This window comes from Pelecanus crispus, chromosome 15 (assembly GCF_030463565.1).
Source record: "Pelecanus crispus isolate bPelCri1 chromosome 15, bPelCri1.pri, whole genome shotgun sequence".
NCBI classification, from domain to species: Eukaryota; Metazoa; Chordata; class Aves; order Pelecaniformes; family Pelecanidae; genus Pelecanus; species Pelecanus crispus.
Window position 1 is genome coordinate 6961949 of NC_134657.1, and position 18406 is coordinate 6980354.

General features: G+C 42.7%; 1 protein-coding gene across 5 annotated transcripts; it reads right to left on the reverse strand.

Moving 5' to 3' along the window:
- Positions 1 to 80: 80 nt before the first annotated feature.
- Positions 81 to 16058, reverse strand: TNFRSF4 (TNF receptor superfamily member 4). 5 transcript variants are annotated; one of them, XR_012831650.1, is made up of 9 exons: positions 15831 to 16058; positions 13383 to 13505; positions 12922 to 13023; positions 12420 to 12486; positions 11655 to 11884; positions 11211 to 11336; positions 10353 to 10479; positions 3633 to 3765; positions 81 to 136 (listed from the first exon to the last, which is right to left on the reverse strand). XR_012831650.1 is itself a non-coding variant. In XM_075721588.1 (7 exons), exons 1-7 carry the CDS (start codon positions 15970 to 15972, stop codon positions 10409 to 10411), a joined length of 861 nt encoding a protein of 286 aa, XP_075577703.1. In that variant the 5' UTR covers positions 15973 to 16058; the 3' UTR covers positions 8360 to 10408. The 5 variants fall into 5 exon arrangements, 1 of the variants encoding a protein (XP_075577703.1); XR_012831651.1 differs by lacking the exon at positions 81 to 136 and adding an exon at positions 2284 to 2322 and having other exon boundaries at positions 11655 to 11878; XR_012831649.1 differs by lacking the exon at positions 81 to 136 and adding an exon at positions 2284 to 2322.
- Positions 16059 to 18406: the final 2348 nt, after the last annotated feature.

Here is an 18406-nt window from a genome sequence, read left to right on the forward strand (position 1 = left end):
CACAGTGAAGACAGTATTTAAAATCCAACCTCATTCTCAACTGAACAGATGAATTCTGATGCAGAAGCAGTTTCTAACAGATTCTTTTCCACACTGCATGTGATGACAAATAGGTCAAGGCAAGGGAGAGTCAGACCTGTGAAGAGAGATGAGTCCCTCTAGAAAATGCCATGCCTACAGCATTTGACATTTGCCCTGTTAGTTCCTTAGTCTAACACACAGCCAATGAAGCCTGAACAAACTTCCCACACAGACACCATCACTTGTCCTTCAGCATGTTCTACACTTTCTTCCTGATGGATCTCAAAGAATAGGTCAGTCAACACACTTTTCACTTAAGTCTTTGGTCTATTCAGGGATCTGCCCGTGTTCCTGTCATGGGTTGGAAACAATCAGGTAGGTTTGGTATGGAACAGACCCTTCTAGTTTTAAAAATGTACACTTTTTTTTTGTACCAAGCTGCTTATACTCTTAAAAGTGCTAGGTGAAACCCTTCTATCAAAAGATGACATCCAAACTAGCTGCAAGCAGGCAAAAGACACAGTGCCGTCAGTTTTTCCCATATAACACCCCTAGAAGGCCAACTGTTACGTTTCGGAAACTAAAATCCTCCTACTTTGTATTTCTGCCACACAGGAGATCCCCTCCCTCTTCCCACACAGCGCTGCTCCTCACACTTGCCACAGCCTGTACCACTCATGCTACGCTGGAAACACAGACAAACTGCCTGCTGCAGCTGTGCCCAACTGGCCACGGAGTGTCCTAGACACCACAGTTCTTGGGTTCAGTCTGCCAAGTCAAGGATTCCTTTCACCAGCTCCTCCAAACAGCATAACCATGATGCTTGGGCAAAACAGAGACAGGGAAGGTTTACAGGTACCGGTCAGGGTGCTCCCCCTGTATAGAAAACATGGTGCACTCAGCAGCATACAAAACTTTGTCTCACACTCTTCAGAACTCTTACAATGAAGACAAATTATTAGGCAAAGCACTTGGACACTGCAGCAATATACTCTGAGCCAGCAGTGTGCCCAGGTGGCCAAAAAGGCCAACAGCATCATGGCTTGTATCAGGAACAGTGTGGCCAGCAAGAGCAGGGAGGTGATTGTGCCCCTGTACTTGGCACTGGTGAGGCCGCACCTCAAATACGGGGTCCAGTTTTGGGCCCCTCTATACAAGAAAGACATTGAGGTGCTGGAGCGTGTTCAGAGAAGGGCAAGGAAGCTGGGGAAGGGTCTGGAGCACAGGACTGATGGGGAGCAGCTGAGGGAACTGGGGTTGTTTAGTCTGGAGAAGAGGAGGCTGAGGGGAGACCTTATTGCTCTCTACAACTACCTGAAAGGAGGGTGTAGTGAGGGGGGTGTTGGTCTCTTCTCCCAAGCAGTTAGTGATAGGATGAGAGGAAATGGGCTCAAGCTGCGCCAGGGGAGGTTTAGATTGGCTATTAGGAAAAATTTCTTCACAGAAAGGGTAGTCAAGCATTGGAACAGGCGCCCAGAGAGGTGGTGGAGTCACCATCCCTGGAGGGGTTCAAAAAACAGGTAGATGTGGTACTTTGGGACATGGTTTAGTGGGCATGGTGGCGTTGGGTTGATGGTTGGACTGATGATCTTAGAGATCCTTTCCAACCTTAGTGATTCCTAGTTTTTACTTTCATTAAAAAATAATCCAGCCACCAAGCCAGGAAACATGAAATTATTACTCTATCCTTAATTATTTTAGTGGTAGACATGGTAGTGTAGGTTAATGGTTGGACTGGGTGATCTTAAGGGTCTTTTCCAACCTAAACGATTCTATGATTCTATCAGTTATGACCATTTCTGAATTGCACACAAGCCCTGACCAACTCTGAGGACGTTTTTATTACCCCTAGCTCTTATAAGAATAGGCTAATAATAATGAGAATTTGTTTCAAAGGTCTTACTATGTGGTTACGTTTAAGATTCACCCCAGGGCATGCTGGCTGCAATACCATTTGAAAATACTCCTCCTCACAGAATAGGGCAAGGAATACCTGGAGCACACTAAGCCCCTCCACCCTACTGTGGCTGCAGCCAGAACTCCTGGGTGCAGAGCAGCCCACATCTGCCCTGATAACAAGTGCTGCTACTGCTCTTGTAAAGTACGTGCTAGCCAAACTCTCCCTTCCCTCTTCTCCTACCTCTGCCCCTTCCCCAGCACAGGCGGGTACAGTGGGGAAATGCAGCACCAGCCACTTTTAGAAGCTCCTCACCATATCCATAAAGAGATTGTGGACAGGAGGGGATGCACCTTCCCATTCAGCCCAACACTTTCCCTGGCTCTGCAAGTCTTTCTCAGAGTCTGTAAAAGAGGTATTTAGCCTTACGTGCATGAAGAAAACAAGAACAAAATACCCACGAAGGAAAGCCAAATTTCTTGAAATCAAGATTATTTCATTGTCCCAGCAGCACCCACCTTTGAGGTCAGGTGCTCCCCGTTTCATTAAAAGATAGTGTGTAGGCTCACTACGAACATAAAAGGGCTGCAAACCCTCCTACAGTAGCTGGAAACAGTAACAGAAATTGTGGGTCATGTCAGAAATGGCCTTAGGAGTAACCCTGACAAATCATTTATTCATGAGGTGTGCAGTGAAAAAATGTAACTCAGGAATAGGAAGAGATGGGATCAGTTCTGTGTGTTGCTGAGAGACTTGCCCAGGGGTGCAGCTCAGGCTCCCCAGAAACTGCCCCAGGCTTTGTTATGTATGTTTGTACCCTGGGTGGAGTCCCACTGTCAATACTGATGTGGAGGAGACAAACCTTGTTAGGGCCCTGAGAGTTGATCTGATGGGGTCCTGAGGAGCTGAGAGTCATTTAGCCTCACTCTCTGGAAGTTACACCTCAAGGCCATACCCCGGAATATCTGGCACACCAGTCACTGATAACTAATGCTGCTGAATAACCAACAGGAAGAACTGTTACTTCCAGCAACAGCTGGGATGGGTAATTTTATAACTAACAGAAGGACTTGAGCGGTAGAAGGCCAGGTCTCTAAGTTAGGCACCACACCAAGTCTCCTGATGCCTTACTTTCTTCGTCTTTAGAAGTATAGCAGCAGCAAAAGATTAGACTACGTCTATCAGAAAGGACGAGGACAGGGTAGTGGTTCCAGATGGAGGAACTGGCCATTCCACTAAAGCTCAGAGATGGACATTAATAACTAGCACTGCCTAAATACTAAATATGAACATTAATCAGATTTTTGCACAGCGTCATAAACACAGCGATAGAGAAGGGACCTCCAAAGGTCCTACCGAGACAACTGGCAGGTGGTACACAAGGGAACCCTAAGCCTGGCAAAGGCTGCAGGCAGGCAGTTAGCGTATGTGATACCCAGTACCTGGTGTTTATCAGAATAGGAACTAATTAATTGATTTCACTCTATCTTTTTTGAGTGTTGTTTTTTTCTGATTTGGTCTTTACATGTTTTCATTCTTGTTCAAGCATTACAGTCATGCACAGATACTGCCAGATGATGGAACATTTACAGTCAGATCACAGACAATAGTTGTACATGTCAAGTCTAAATCTCTAGAGTCAGCAGTGACCTTTCAGAGACAACTTGACTATCTGGCTTTAAAATCTTCAGGGGTTTTCTAAAGCTAACCTTACCTGCCTCTGATGTAAGGTAGTGACATTTCATCTGTCAATCCCCTTCTTGCTCAGTCCTGCATATGATGCATGTCAGTGCTGCTAGGTTCCATGCTGCTGCCTGACCTGGTAGGCCTTCTAGCTCTCTCTGCACCTATTGATAGAACAAATTTCACTCATCAATAAGCAGTAGTTCTCACTCCTCATCACCTGGCTGTTTGGTGGTTTTATTCAGCAGCAGCTACAGGATTAACTATACTATTAACTAGACAATATTTGACTGACACTTTTCAGAAATTAGGAATCCTTACAGTCTTTATCTTCACACACAAGCAGAGGTTCTGTGGCCTGCAGTTTCTTGCAATCCGTGTGACCTGTGTTCAAAATTATAATCCCAAGGATTAAAAGGCCATTGGAAGCAATGTGGTCTTCGGCGTTGCATGACATACATCACGCAGTGCCTTCCCCTTTGCATGAAACAGGAAGACAAAGCACAGTCTCGAACAGGCAAAGAAAAGAAGCTAGGGGCCAAGATATTCAGAAATGCCTCAGGGCTCAGAGTTCCCAGTTGCCACTAAAAAGGAGCATCCAAATACTGCTGCTACTGCCCCTTTGAAGAGAGACTGCAAGGGCTTGTGCTGGAGTTTGAACCGAAGCATCTCCTGCATGCGAGGCTCTAGTTCCTCAGGCTTGGATGAAGAGGTCTTAACCTTTTCTGGCTGTGTCCAAGAAATGAACCTCAGTTCTGAGTGCGGGGCCTCACTATATCAGGAAATATGGGAAAGATGGATTGCTTCTCATGATGTTACAGATCTCCTAACCCCTTCTCCCTCCTCTGTGCTACCATGACCTGCACACATAACACTAAAAGGGGTGCTCAAGGATGAGATTTGAAGGATACTTCCACCCACTGAAGTGCACCGATATGGCAACTTGTATCTTTGTCTTCAGGGCACACATTCCTAAGAGTATTTACAGAACTGGCTGTGAATTCTACTTTTGCCCACCTTAAGGATATCCAGCCATGAGCTGAACATTATACACATCGCCAGGAGCCTCATTTTACAGTTTCTTTTTTGCTTGGGGCCACTGGAGCCACTGGTTTGCTGAACTGTCCAACTTACTAACCTTTTGGAAAGAACAAAAAGAAGAAAAAAAAGAGCATAACCACTTCTCAAACATGTAGTTAGTTCTTGCAAGTCCAGCGGCTTTACTGACACTCCTTGGCCCTAACGTCATCAATGAGATGGTACTGTTACCAGAGAGAGTATTTGGTTTCCTGACATTGAGATTTTGCTGATTACACACAATGGGTGACCAAAAAAGCTATGCATTTCTTCTACATGTAAGAGGTTGTTCACATGAAATCTATGTAATTTCAGAACAACTAATGACATTTGTTAGACCAATGTGTAAATTGCCTTGTAAGGTCCATCCTACATTGTTTTCATCCCACTGTAAAAAAACTCCATCGCTAGCTACAGATTTCACGTTCTGTTGTACAGAACTTGCCTATGCTCTTGGGAAACAACTGTCAGTCAGTCTTTACTTAAAGAGCCCTTTACTATGTCGTAACAACTATGAGAGAGGCTACTCACACAAAGTGAAGTGACTTGCCACACCAGGAAACCCGTGGTAGAACTGCAGTTCTGATGGGCTGCAGAAAGCACGGAGGAACAGTCAGTGCACGGGCTGCAGGACAGCCCCGCAGCAAGCGCATGGTGAGGCTGGCAGCAGGGGGAGCACAGGGACATCGGCTCCCCAGAAGGATACCATACGAGTAGTGACAGCTCACATAGTACTGTACAAAGACTGGGGTGAAAAAAAAAAAAAAGGCGTAAAGACAAATAATTTATCTGCAGCCTGAAACCAGAAGACAAAATTGTGTTCCTTTCAGCTCTGCTGACGTTTAGATCAGCCTTGAGATTCTGCAGTGATCAGGACTGGCTACCCTGGGGGTTTCCAGATCTTGAGGTATTTGAAGTGCCAGTCTAATGCCTTCCTTCTTTTGGCACACAGGGACAATTACTGCCCTGCAAACCTGTAACAGGTAAGGCTGGGGGCACAGGAGTCAAACAGCGTGGCAGAAGCATGTGTGATTCATGTAGTGCCATGCACAGGTTCCCGAGGCAAGTGAAATTCTCACCCCGAAACAATTAGGGCTTTGCAAAGACTCCTGGATCCTTCCTTCGAGCAGCACTAAGGACCTGCAGCATGCACTCATCCGAGCTCTGCCTTAGCCTACTGAACGAGTCTCGCAGTCCCCTCTCTGGCTTGCTTGCACAGCCTGGCTGCCAAAAGTGGAGACTCCTTACAGACAATCCCAACGGAGCCGAGGCCAGGTAGTAACGGAACTGACATTTCATAGAGCAAAACCAAACCAGACAGAGGCAAAAACCCCAAGTCCCTGACGTTACAAAGCTGTGTATTTCCTTTCCAGCTTAGCAGCTGGCACGGCATATATCACCGGATGTGACCTTTCTTAAGTCTCTCATGGCAAACCTGAGTCACTTTGATGCACTTCTAAGTCACTGGAGAATGTAAAGAGAAAATGCAGGAGATAAAGGATCTGGGGTACCCACAGTAGCGGAAACTTGTCATATATTTGTAGGGGAAAACCAAAAAAAAGACAAAGGAGGAAGTGAACATAAAAAGCATAAACTTACGGGCCTTTGGTTGTTTTTTTTTTTTTAAATTAGAATAACTACTGCAACATGAAATACGTATGTTAACTGCCAAATCTGCAGTCTGAAAGGAGTGCTCAAACACTGCAAAACCCAGCACATTTATATAAATTTTTTCCAATGTGGCTCTCAAATACCATCTGTTCTTGTCCTAATGCTTCTCCAAAACTGAATGCAGCAACACAATAAGCAAAACAAACCTCCATTTTAAACAAATAGCCTTGTTAAAACTCCAGGCAGCCATATGTGATAGTCTCACATGTAAGAGAGAAAAAATATTGTAGACGGAAATCCTGAAGACAAGAGGGGTTGATTTTTTTGCTTGGTCTTCCTCCTGCTTTTTTGTAGCAATCTGACCTAACCTCTGTCTGCATGCATTTAATTTACAAATCATATAGGTTTACCAAGTACTCTAACAGCCAATACAGCTCACACTAAAACCAGAGTTGCCATTGGTTTGCAGAACAGAACTGACACCTCAGCTTACTGCATTTGACTGGAAAAAATTTCCAGTACAGCCCTACCTTTATCAGCTTAAATGAAGCTGCACAACTTAGACTGTGTCTCTCTCAAGTGCCTGAAAATGGGGAAATCTGAAAGGTTGAAAACCAGGAACTTACTTTGTGGCACAGCCCCTTAAAGAGAAGGGAAAGTTTCGTTTGTGGCACACAGGAAGACAAGCATGGGCAGAAGGCAGCACCAATTTGTTCAAGATTCTCTGCCTGTTTTTAACTACTTTCTGCCATTTTAGGGAGGATTAGAACAAAAAATCTAAGCAAGTTTTTCACAGAAGAGTGATAAGACTATGGCAATTAAAAAACCGTTATTCCTTTATTTAAAGTGAAATATCTACATGAGTTTATTTAAACCGGCAGTCTACCAACACCCAAATGCTCAAAAAAAAAAATCAAATCATAAATGCCTCTAATCCTATCAAATGTTAATATGGTTTAACTCTTCTGATAGGATTACATGTCTTGGCACAGCGATTGGATACAGTTCTACAGCAGTACAGCCAGCACAGACTGCCTCACAGGTATGCATCAGCACAAAAGCCAGCAATTACAGCCTGCGAGGGCTTGCTATTGCAGGCCTTCAGCCACACAGCATGCCGAATTGTCTGTCTTCAGTTTTCCAGATGTTGATGAGCAAACGCAACTTGTCCTCAGCCACCCTACCCCTGCTGGGCACTTCCAGGGCCAGCACCAGTTCCTTCTTCTGCCAGAGGGAACCCATGCCCTCCTTTGCAGGAAATCCCCTGACTGGGAGGTTGTAGGAAGGCCCAAGAACACGGTGCACTCGGGCGTTCTTCCTGTGCAGCTGAGATAGAGGACAGAAAACAAGTAAGATTCGTGGAAACAGCTGATGAGCCCACAGCACAGAGGAGCTCTGCTGCCAGAGCAGCACTTCTGTCAAGCCAACAGCTCATCTGTTCCTGTGGGCTGCGTTCTCACCGTGTAACACACAACCTCAGATAGTTCATTAGTTATCTGCACCTTGCTCAGTTACATGGAAACGTGGTACTTGCTTTATCGCCTCTGAAGTGCAGCCTACAAACTTGATAAGCATCGTTTCTGAGAATTTGTTAGGTGTTCCCTGGAATGCATTTCTCAGATGCATCCATTGCACTTTGCCATCCAATTCACAGCAAGAGGACAGCATTTAGGCCACACCACACTTTCAAAGACCTCTACAGTCACACAATGGATCTGTGTTTTTGAAGGGGCTGAGCCTTATCATCATGAACTTCCCAGCAACTCTCAGGTCAGAACTGCCGCCAGGCCAGATTTAGAGAAAGACACTACACGCAGCTTTCTCAAGTTGCGCAGAAAGCCAGGGGCAAGGCAGCATGTGAACTCAAAGCCTGCTAAGCCGTAGGATTGACCATTTGGTGATCCTGCTTTCTGTGAGAATTATACACACTGGAATAACTTTTTGCTCATTTGTACTCTCCAATCATACATATCATACATGCGCATCTAGCTGCTACCACAATTTATTTCAAAAAGTCACTATCACACTTTGTATACAATACAAATGTTTATATACATTGTATATACACTTCAAAATAGGAAATCACTGCTAAGTACACCATATGTATAACATATAAGAAAACATGTTTAAAAACACGTTTCTAGACACTGGTTGTATTCTTGAATACATTTCCTGTTGCATATTTTGGCATATGCTTTGGTACCAAGTATAGAACACACCTATCCCTAATGAGTTATCAACTGAAGAGTTATATTTGAAGCGAAAAACACTTCTGAATTAAATAACTTTCGAGTTTACTTTTTCTTGAACTTTTACACTGAGGTATTTAAATTACATCAAAAGCTATCAACAATAACACTTCAGGTTTCTCTCAGACACTTGAGATTTTGAACTTGCTACCTAAGATTTGAATGCTTTCCAAAACTACAGACTGATTAACTTTTGGTAAAATGTAACATAAGTAAAATTCATTTCACATAGTGTACAGGCAGACAACCAGGTATTTTAAGGGCACAGAGACCAAATCAGTAACACTTCTTCAGTTCGGAATGCATGTTCCATTGACAGCATGCACAAGGTGATCATCCAGATGAATGGTCAGAGCATGGTTTAGTCATCTATCCACTGTTACACGACCTTTGCACATCTTTGCTAAAATGCAACCCTTCGAGGCCCAGAGTCAGCACTGTGTTAAGAGTTCAGCTCTTGCTTCTTATGAAGAGAGAACATCTAAGGAGTTACTCTTTTCTAAGCCATCACAAAATTATCATTCATCAGCAGAAAAACTCTACATGTCCATGTACACGCTCCTAAACCTAAGACATAAACCGACCTTCCCCAAATCCAGAGCACTGTCTGGAACCAACCTTGCTTGGGGGTTTCTCCCTACCTCCACAGCAAGCAATCAAGTTCCACAAAATTGGTTTAAGCTAAACAGTTTTACTGCGGAGATGTCCAAGCTTGACTGAAGCAGCCTTGCTGATGATAGACACACGAGGGTGTTCAGCACAACAGGATGTCCACCAAGAGGAAGCACACAGCGTGTCAGTTGCACAGGTCTTACAGATAAAACATTAGTTATACACGGCAACTACTAAAGTTTGCAGTGCAGACAAGTGGTACTCTACCTTTCCCCCTATTTTGAACTACAGTTTCCACTAATAATGTTCTAATCGGAAATTACCATTCCCTTTGCCTTCTGGCAATCCACATATTCTACTTTCCACACACATGATCTCCACGGAGATTTGCAAACATGTGAAGATCTGGAGCTACCTGGTGATCATGAGTAATTCCATTTGTTGGCCTGACAATGGGGATACTGCTCATTACGTTAACATGACATTTTTTCAATGGGTATGTTTGAAGAAATGCAGAAAAAAGAGAAGTGGCATTGAATAGCCATCTCTCAAACAGTCACTTAACAGCCAGCACCAGAATTCTGGTGCTATTCTGGTGCACGGCCAGCATGAGAGTTACCACCCACGACAACTGTCTTTGGAGGTACAGCTGACATATGTCACTCAACTTGACCAAGAAGAAATAACTTGAAAAAACGGAAGCACAAAGGAAGCTGGCTAGGTTTATCAGGGGAGATTCTCCACCCAAAGTGAGGAGAGTTCATTTGGGAACTGGACTGAAACACTGGAGATACCTGCACTGAGAAAAGAGAGACATGCTCTGCTTAGCATCTCAGAATTGTAAGACAAGATATAAACTCAGTCATAAAGAAGGTCTTCTGATTTCCCTCTTTTTCTGTCTGCTCAATAATCAGCTTTTACAGCTTCAAAAACACTTTCTTGAGTCCAAAGAGAACTGCCCATCACTACATACAGAATTGGCTAGAAATGCACAGAGGACTCCATCAAGTCAGTCCTGGCAACAGGGATGCTGCGCGCAGGATCTGCTTAAGAGAAAGACTCACGTGATTCCACCAAGAACAGTTACTCCCGTGGGTCCTAATGCCAAAGGGGCCGCTCAAGCGGACCCAAAGGAACTGAAGTGCAATTAAACAGTTACACACATCCACATATATAGCCAACAGAATGCTCCGTCACATTACTTGTTACAGTTGATCGATCGGCTCAGAAATGCAGGAAATGGTAACATAACGTGGAGTCAGTTTTTGATGAGACTAGAATTGGAGTCAATTTGCTCTTCCTGGACAGGAATTCGAAAGCTCCTTTCTTCTGAAAGACAGATAATAAAAAAAAAAAAAAAAAAAAAATACTGTACAGAGTAGAAGGGCCAGGAAATGGGAAGCCAGGGACTTCTCTAGTTTCATGGATGACTAGGCACCTATGAGTGACATTTGGGTCGGTGCTTGTCTTTCCAGCCAGCACTAGGAAACACCAAGCGTAGGGAACAGTGAAAATACACTTTACCATTGTTCTATGACTGGAACACTGAGGCAGCTGTGGGCCAACTCAAGAGCTGGGCCGCCACTTAATTCTGAATACAGAGTTCAGCTCTTCTCAGTCAAACCTTTCCTGTGTTTGCAGGAGACACTTCAAGACAGTCCATTTCTACGTAGGCAAAAAAGTTCACAATATACTCTTTAAAAGACTGTTGATTCTGGATCCTCTCTGTGCTGAACACAATTCCCTGCACTAAATCATTACATCATTTTTGCAGTGACTAAGGGAGGAAAAAGCTAGGAGGAGTTAAAATCAGAGAGAGAGACTCCTTCAGCATGGCAACAAACAGGGGAACCTGTGCTCTCTAAGAATGCAAACTTGAGACACTATGACTTCCAGTGCATCAGGACTAAATAGAGGATCAACCACTGGTATTAACTGCAGATTACACTGTTCTACTCAGCCAGGTAGACTTCATTATGATTGAAACAATTACCAAAGTTCAAATAGGGGTCCTGATTATTCTCTTCCCTATACATTTTTCCCCATAAAAAGAAACTCACTCTCATCGTTTTTTCTACAAGGCCTCCTCTTGGTCTCTTTTTTGGCTGCTTGGATAATCAGCAGGAGGATGGACATTCCACTCACCATGAGCAGTATCAGACAAATAAGGATAAGTGATAAAGACCCTGGAAGAAAAACAGAAGAAGAATACACTAAAAAAAGATTCATGGTTCTAGCTGGAGTTCCCATGGCTTTCCAGCTTCAAAAGAAGAAACTTAGAACTCCAGAATTACCCCTGAACCACAAAGCCTGAAAGTCCCAGCAGCCAAGCAGACTAGCAAGCAGTCTGTGATCCTGTGCACGTCTCACTGAAAGATGGTGTAAAATACAGATATGGCTTCTGAGAAAGAGTGTGACTTCATTTCCAATGAAATCAGTTTCAGGTGAAATTCCTGACCAGCTCTAGTAAATAGAGAGACTAGACTTGGTCATTCCCTCCTTACCCCAGTTAGTCTCTGTGGGGCTGTTCGTATCTGTGCAAATGAAAGGAATCACGCTGGGTCTGGACGGTGAGAACATTGCAGTCGACGTATTATTCTTGTGGTCAGTGGTGGAAAAATTCAAAGCAGGCGTTGCACTCTCAGAGGTAACTGGCTGCGTGACATGGTTTCTGCAAACAGCATCATCTGTTTTTGTCCCTTGTCGAAGAGTACTTTTCCCAAGACTGCTGCAGCTAGAGACATAAAATAAATTAGTGCAGCTTTTCAAAAGTTGCAGTAATGACTTTATAAGTGATCTCCGTGGAACAAGTGAGCAAACGTTATAATCCATGTTTTATCAATACAAGCTCAAGGCTTCACCTTTCCTGGGTTCTACAGATACGTGAAGAACAACTAAGCTAATCAGAGTTAATACTGGAAAAAAACCTGCCATTCTGTTTTTCTTAGCATCTGTGCATATAACAGCCTTGAAGCACAGCTGCATTTGGCAAGCAAACCTTTTGCTACAGACAAAACATCCAGGCCTTATAAAAAAAGGCTGAGAATACTGTTGTTGATGGCAAGAGTGGTGAAGAGAGAAAGGGTGGAAAGCAGACAGATGCTACAAAAACCAGTACACAGACTGCTCAAGACTCCTGAGAGTCAGGAGGAACATGGTTTCATTGCACCTACTGCAGGTTTACTCTACACACCATGATTTGGGCATCAACTGCTACAGAAGTAAACCCAAAACGTTGCTCTGAACGTGTCTGGATCAGTGATACGTACTTGGTCCAAGGTTGACAGTTTTCATTTCCCCCTGTGGAATAAGACCCTTCAGGACATGGTGAGCATACTGGAAAAAAAGAAAGAGGCAGAATTTGAGTTCAGTTAGAAACATAACTGTATGACAGCTACGCAGTAATTACACTAACAGCTTATACTAGTAGCCTAGCCTATAAGAACAGGCCAAATGAAACCCACACAGACTCTAAAAAACATAGCCATTGGGTCAGAAGTAACACAACATGCTCAGTGGTTCATTTTAGTCTGCAACTGGCAACATTTCCCGTTTTCTCTAGTGGCTAATTATGGATTATTAATAAGGAAAGCATTAAGATTTCTGACAGCTCAGGAATCACAGAGCAACAGTTTGCACAGCTACCCAGCTGTAACACTTGTGTGGAGATATCAATGAGACAAATGACAACAGCTTTTACACTAGAAATAACAACCATCTCATCTGAAGTGGAGGCAAGAGTTTGGAGAGCCTGACACATCACTAACTTACTGTTTCGCAGTGGATATCTGACATCTGGCATGTAACCGGCACCACACATGCAAATTCTGTCAGAAGTCTTCTCACACTTCTTCACTTCCACACTTCCCTTCCCTAGCAACAACAGAATAAAGGGAAGTGAGGGGCAAGAAATAAGTTAAGAAAAAAAAAATTATTACTCGGTGCCTATCTGTTATGTGTAGAAACAACAGCAGAGAACAGAGTTTATTAACAATTCTGAAGACACCAGTTTTCAGGCAGTGCAAGCCTGCTTCCCTTTGAAGGCTCTACCATCAGTACCAACCAGGAGATATCAGCTATTGAAATAACAACCCAGTCTTTGGACTTGGGCGTCTCAAGTGACAGGCTTTATGACATCAGCCTTTGAGGAGCACACAAAGATAAGAAAGCAAATGAAGACTGATTGCCTCCCAAATTTGTATCAAGAAATGAACACTATACAGCTGACTTACTAGTGTTGCAGATTGTACAGCTCTTGCAGAAGTTGTGGTTGTATTCACTACTAAAGTATTCATCTTGACAGGGGGCACAGACTGTGTCTGTTGTTGCTGTGCAGCGGTTTCTCATTCTTTCACCTAAAACAAAGACCATGTAGAAGGAGGAACTGATTGTTATCAGAAGGAAACCCTCTTCATTTTCATGCATTAGAACGAAAGAGTGCCCAGAAAGTGACAGTTCCACTTACAACTCTGTCTGAAAACATTCAGCAAATTTAGACATGCCAGAATCCCTAAAATTTTGACCCATAGCATCACTGTAAATGAAGCAGCTAAAATGGGCTCATAGGGGCCTGATGACTTGCTGAGAGTTGAGGCAATGCCCCAGATGGTTATCGCAGTGGATTACAAATATCACTTCTCCAGACCACCTTTTCCTGTGGTTTAGACATCACAGTTTGCAGCCAAAGTCAAATTAGGAAAAAAAACCCAGATTTTTAGCATAGCAATAGGTCTGATCTCCAGTGTAATAAGACAGCTTTATGACAGATCCTGCCTTCCCTTACGAGATACATCATGCAATTCAACCCAAAGTAATCCCAAACAGGTACAAAAGATGGCAATGGATTGCTTGGGTTTGCAGAAAATTCCTTAGTGAAGCAGCCAAGAATAAATGTTTGCAGTAACTTTCTGTTGGCATCCTGAAAGCCCATTAGGCATGAAAGAATGTGGTTGTATTTTGATATGCACCTGTATTGGCATCCAGCAACATCAAAGATGTTACTAGCTCCATTTCATAACAGCGCGAGATGTAAGGCAGGCATTCGCTACTATTCCAAACAGTATGTGCGTATCACACATTGCATTTAGAAACAAGCTCTGAATGCCTGCGCCCACAAATTCCAACCTGTGTGATACACAGTACTTACACAGAAGTTCAGATTGATGCGCTAGGATGACAAGGTTTGCAAGCAAAGCAATGTGCCCGAACTGAAACAGCAAGTTAACAGTGGATTTTGGAAAAGGAACCAGACATGTTCCTTCTATCACACTAGCTTCTCTCCATACAGCACAGGCTGCAGGAACTGTAGACAGCTTTAATGACTATGGTTTTTATAGCTGAGCATCCTTATTCTCACAGACTGTGTCTTTCATTTTGGTTCTCCATTTTCCTATTCCGTAGGTGAACAATAAGCATCAAGTCTCTTGCTCACACTAATTTTCTCTGCATGAGTGATATTAGTGGCAAAATGCAGGCAACTTTTAGTGAACACAATATATGCAACACAGTTCCACATTTTTACTATCTGCACATTCAGGAAGAGACTATGAAGAAATGTTTCCCCAACAGCAGCAGATTTGCTATTCTTTCAGCATAAGGAGGAACAAAAAAACTTTAGAGATAAAGGATTATCTGTATCTGCATACAAGTATGCCTTTCTTTAAATTGAGTTCAGAAACACTCAGATTTAAATAGTTTTGAGAACAATGCAATAAACTGCCTCAAGTTTTAGATGAAAGGTTGAATTTATTCCAATTAGCTTCTTTGAAGATAATACTACATCAGTTCATACCACATCCACTTTGTGTAGTAGACTTAATTATGAGAAGAGAAAGTAACTATTCTGAAAGATGCACATAAAACCATGTGCAAGATTTGAAGTTGCAACTGCATTTACAGACATGATCTACGTTCCCCCTAGGCGCGTAGATGTACCCTTCTTTTAGTCCAGTCAATACTGACTGTACTAAAAATAATCCCTCCTGCTAAGGGGACTGCCCCTTGAACAGCAATATTAGCTGTTAATTGTTCTTACTCTTCATTACTAAGTCATTTTGATAATGAAGTCCCAACCGTTAAGTATTTGAGGTTTGATATTTTGCATTTGTGCTTCTCAATACTGCATTGCTTTTAGAGAGATTCAGATTGTGGAAAAAACCACACATATGAATGAAAAACCCAGAATCCAGGCTCATTCAGTTTCTACAGTAAGAAAGGAGGAAACACGCATTTTCTGCCACGTTACATTTTCCTAATCTCTGCCTATGAATCAAGCATATCTTTTTCCTTAGAAAAAACACCAAGTCTTAAGTAGTATAAACCTTGCTACAAAAGAAAGCTTAAAATGGACAGTAAAATAAACGCTACCACCTTTTCTCAGCTAACACACCCGCAATGAAAATAACCAGACTGACACATAAAGGAAGCTGAGCCACACAAAAGAAGTTAAAGAATATGTAGGTCTTTCAAAGAGGAGGATTCCTAAATTTAGTAAGTTATAGAAATAATCTTTGTCAGTCTAGACTGATATGAAAGTCTCCTCATCAAATGTTTTTTCTCCATCTTATGCTTCCTACATTTGAATGATATTTCCATCGAGCTGTTTTCTACCACCTGTAGGTTTTTAACTGATAGATATTACATCGAGCAAGTATAACCAACATCCAGTGAAAATTACTTACCAGGGGCACAATCCTTGCAGCATTTTTCAAGAAAACGATATTGATGTTCTTCACATTTCAATCCCAAGCAACGGCTAACAGTAACTGCCAGCAGCAAGAACAAAACAGTAGAAAAATGCAAATAAAAACCTACAGCTACCATAATGCAGCCCTACTATGCCAGCAAAATTCTGGTAGCAGCACACTCTTGGAGAGGTGACTAAACTGCTGGTAACCAGAACAAATTCCTATGTCAGTTGCTGGGAAAGTCCCAGCATGTACTCCACACCCCCATCGTTCTTCCCACACCCCTTTTTTTTTTTTTGCAGTTCACAACTAAAATATTCACAGGCAGAAAGACAGCATGCTGAATAGTGTTCTGAGAAGATTTCTATTCATACCCTTAAAACAGAGTGCCTCCAGCCAGGTACATACCTCTCTACATAGTATTAAAGCACAGGCCTTGAATGCCAGGAGAACTAGAAGAGATGATCCTTCTTATTGTAAAGAGGAGTATTATAGTAATACAGAGGTAACGACTGAAAACCTTCACGGATGAGAGCCATAGGTAAAATGAAACATAGCCCACATAAGCTTGCTCCTTAAAAGGTGAAGTACAGGCAGATTCTCTCCCCTTGGTCTCACAGTAACGGTAGACCCGTGACTTTTATTGCTGCATAAAAACCAATGTTGTTAATCTATTTCTCTTCTCAGGGAGAGTGCAGAATCACAAATCATCAGTCATCTTGATACTGCCCTCAGGAGCTAGCAAAAGCTACAGATGAGAAGCGTTTGCAGCCTCTGTTTCAAGTCCTAACATCAGACTCCCTGCATCACCACTGAAGAAAAGTAAGCTCCTGACCCCGAAATAGAGACTTTGTGTTACCCCCACCATTTGGTCCCGTGGAAATAAAAACTTCCAGCAGAGGTGGGCTCTGTGAAAGCAAAGGATGCAATATTCACGTACCAGATACTTTTGACGCCTATTTTGTTCCACAGAAGCATGTTAACTCTGGAATCCAAACCCCCAGAAGGCTTCTCCATCCAGCTGTGCAAGCCAGCAACAACAGGACAGCAATGGAGGAGGCTGAATAGGACACTGGCATCGCAGTCCTGCCCTCACCTAACACAAGCATGCGGAGCAGAGAAAAAAAGCGATCACACTAGGAATCAGTGGGTTTAACTTTCCAGGCTCGCTATTAGAATTTTATGAATTTGATCTTATTGATCTAGGTTCTAAATTTTAGGTCTTCCAGTTCTAAGAAACTTGAGCAACTCTTATGCAAAGGCCCAAGTAAACAAGACATCCTACAGTAATCAAGGATGTTTAATTTATGTTAGTTAAAAAACACAGCCAGACTTCCCAGACAAAGCAGATCTAGTCAATTCACATCTAAACGCAAAGAAATTTGATTGGAACAGAAGTACATTTGGAATCCAACTAGCCTGCAGTATTTGGGAGGACCGAATAGCAGTATTGTGGCACGTTTTATCCATAACCACTATGGAAAAGAAGTTATACCTTAAAGCCATTCTTTCCAAAAGGGAGCAAAGCTGACAGAGCAAGTAAACCATACCAGCTGAACCTCAACTACCTTCAGATTCAGTACCTGCATGCAGGAAATATCCAAATCTCTTCCCACTGTAGTATCACACTCAATGCCATTTAAGTGGCTTTATGCCTCATGACTCAGTCATTCCCTCAGCACCATTTAATCAGATTTTTTTTTTCCCCAATTCTCTTTCACAAACAGTAGCAGACTTTACCTACTCAATAAGTCAATTATTATTCAGTAAGAAACTGAAAATGCAAACTCTTATGATCTTCACAAACAAGGTAAGGTTAAAATTCTGCTATATACGTTTAAACTGAAAACGCCCAAATTACTAGAGCAGTGACGATGAAGCACTGATACTCTTGTTAAGGACACTTTAATACAAATTAAATGCTCATTTAATAAAAGCAGTTAGCACACAAACTTCATATACCATCTTGAGAACTCAACTTTTATGTATGGCATCCTTAAATGTCACCAGGCTTGATACTGCCAGATTCCTTTATACAGCTATATTATCCAAGTAAATAAAACAGGGAGAGAACACAGCGATTATCCCATAGCATTTCACATCTAGCACACTCCTTGGCTGGATTTTCACCAATGCAAATTAACCTCTCCAAAATGCTGCTTGGCATTGCCACAGGGATCACAGGTGCCACAGGCTGCTCCCAAAAGCCAGCCTGGATGCAGCTACTCTGGTTGTAGCAGGAGAGGAGAGCTTCGGAGTGGTGAGTAGAGCCATGCTATGGGTCAGAAATAAGACCCTGTTCTGCTTTTATTTAATATACATGTAATGTTTTCGACTATAGATGCTTATCCTAGATATTCTATACAAGCTTTTCAATTCTGGAAAGACAAAACACGTCCATGAGACAGTAGCACTATACCAAGTCCTATTAACAGTAGGCAGATCACTTGTATACCTGGGGGCGGGGGGGGGAAGGAACTCAAAACTAGTGCTTAATAAAAGGCTTTAAAGAAAAAGTCACTAGATTCCCTAGGAATTACAGGCAAGTGAGGGTTCCGCTATGTGGAAAG

What these genes read in the sequence shown, in the direction of transcription:
- TNFRSF4 (XM_075721588.1), bottom strand. Translation starts at nt 15,972, where the DNA reads ATGGTAGCTGTAGGTTTTTATTTGCATTTTTCTACTGTTTTGTTCTTG. An exon ending in AACTGTCAACCTTGGACCAA is followed by an intron (nt 11,885 to 12,419) that starts GTACGTATCACT and finishes TTATGTCTCTAG; the next exon opens with CTGCAGCAGTCTTGGGAAAA. An exon ending in TTGTAGAAAAAACGATGAGA is followed by an intron (nt 10,480 to 11,210) that starts GTGAGTTTCTTT and finishes TCTGTCTTTCAG; the next exon opens with AAGAAAGGAGCTTTCGAATT.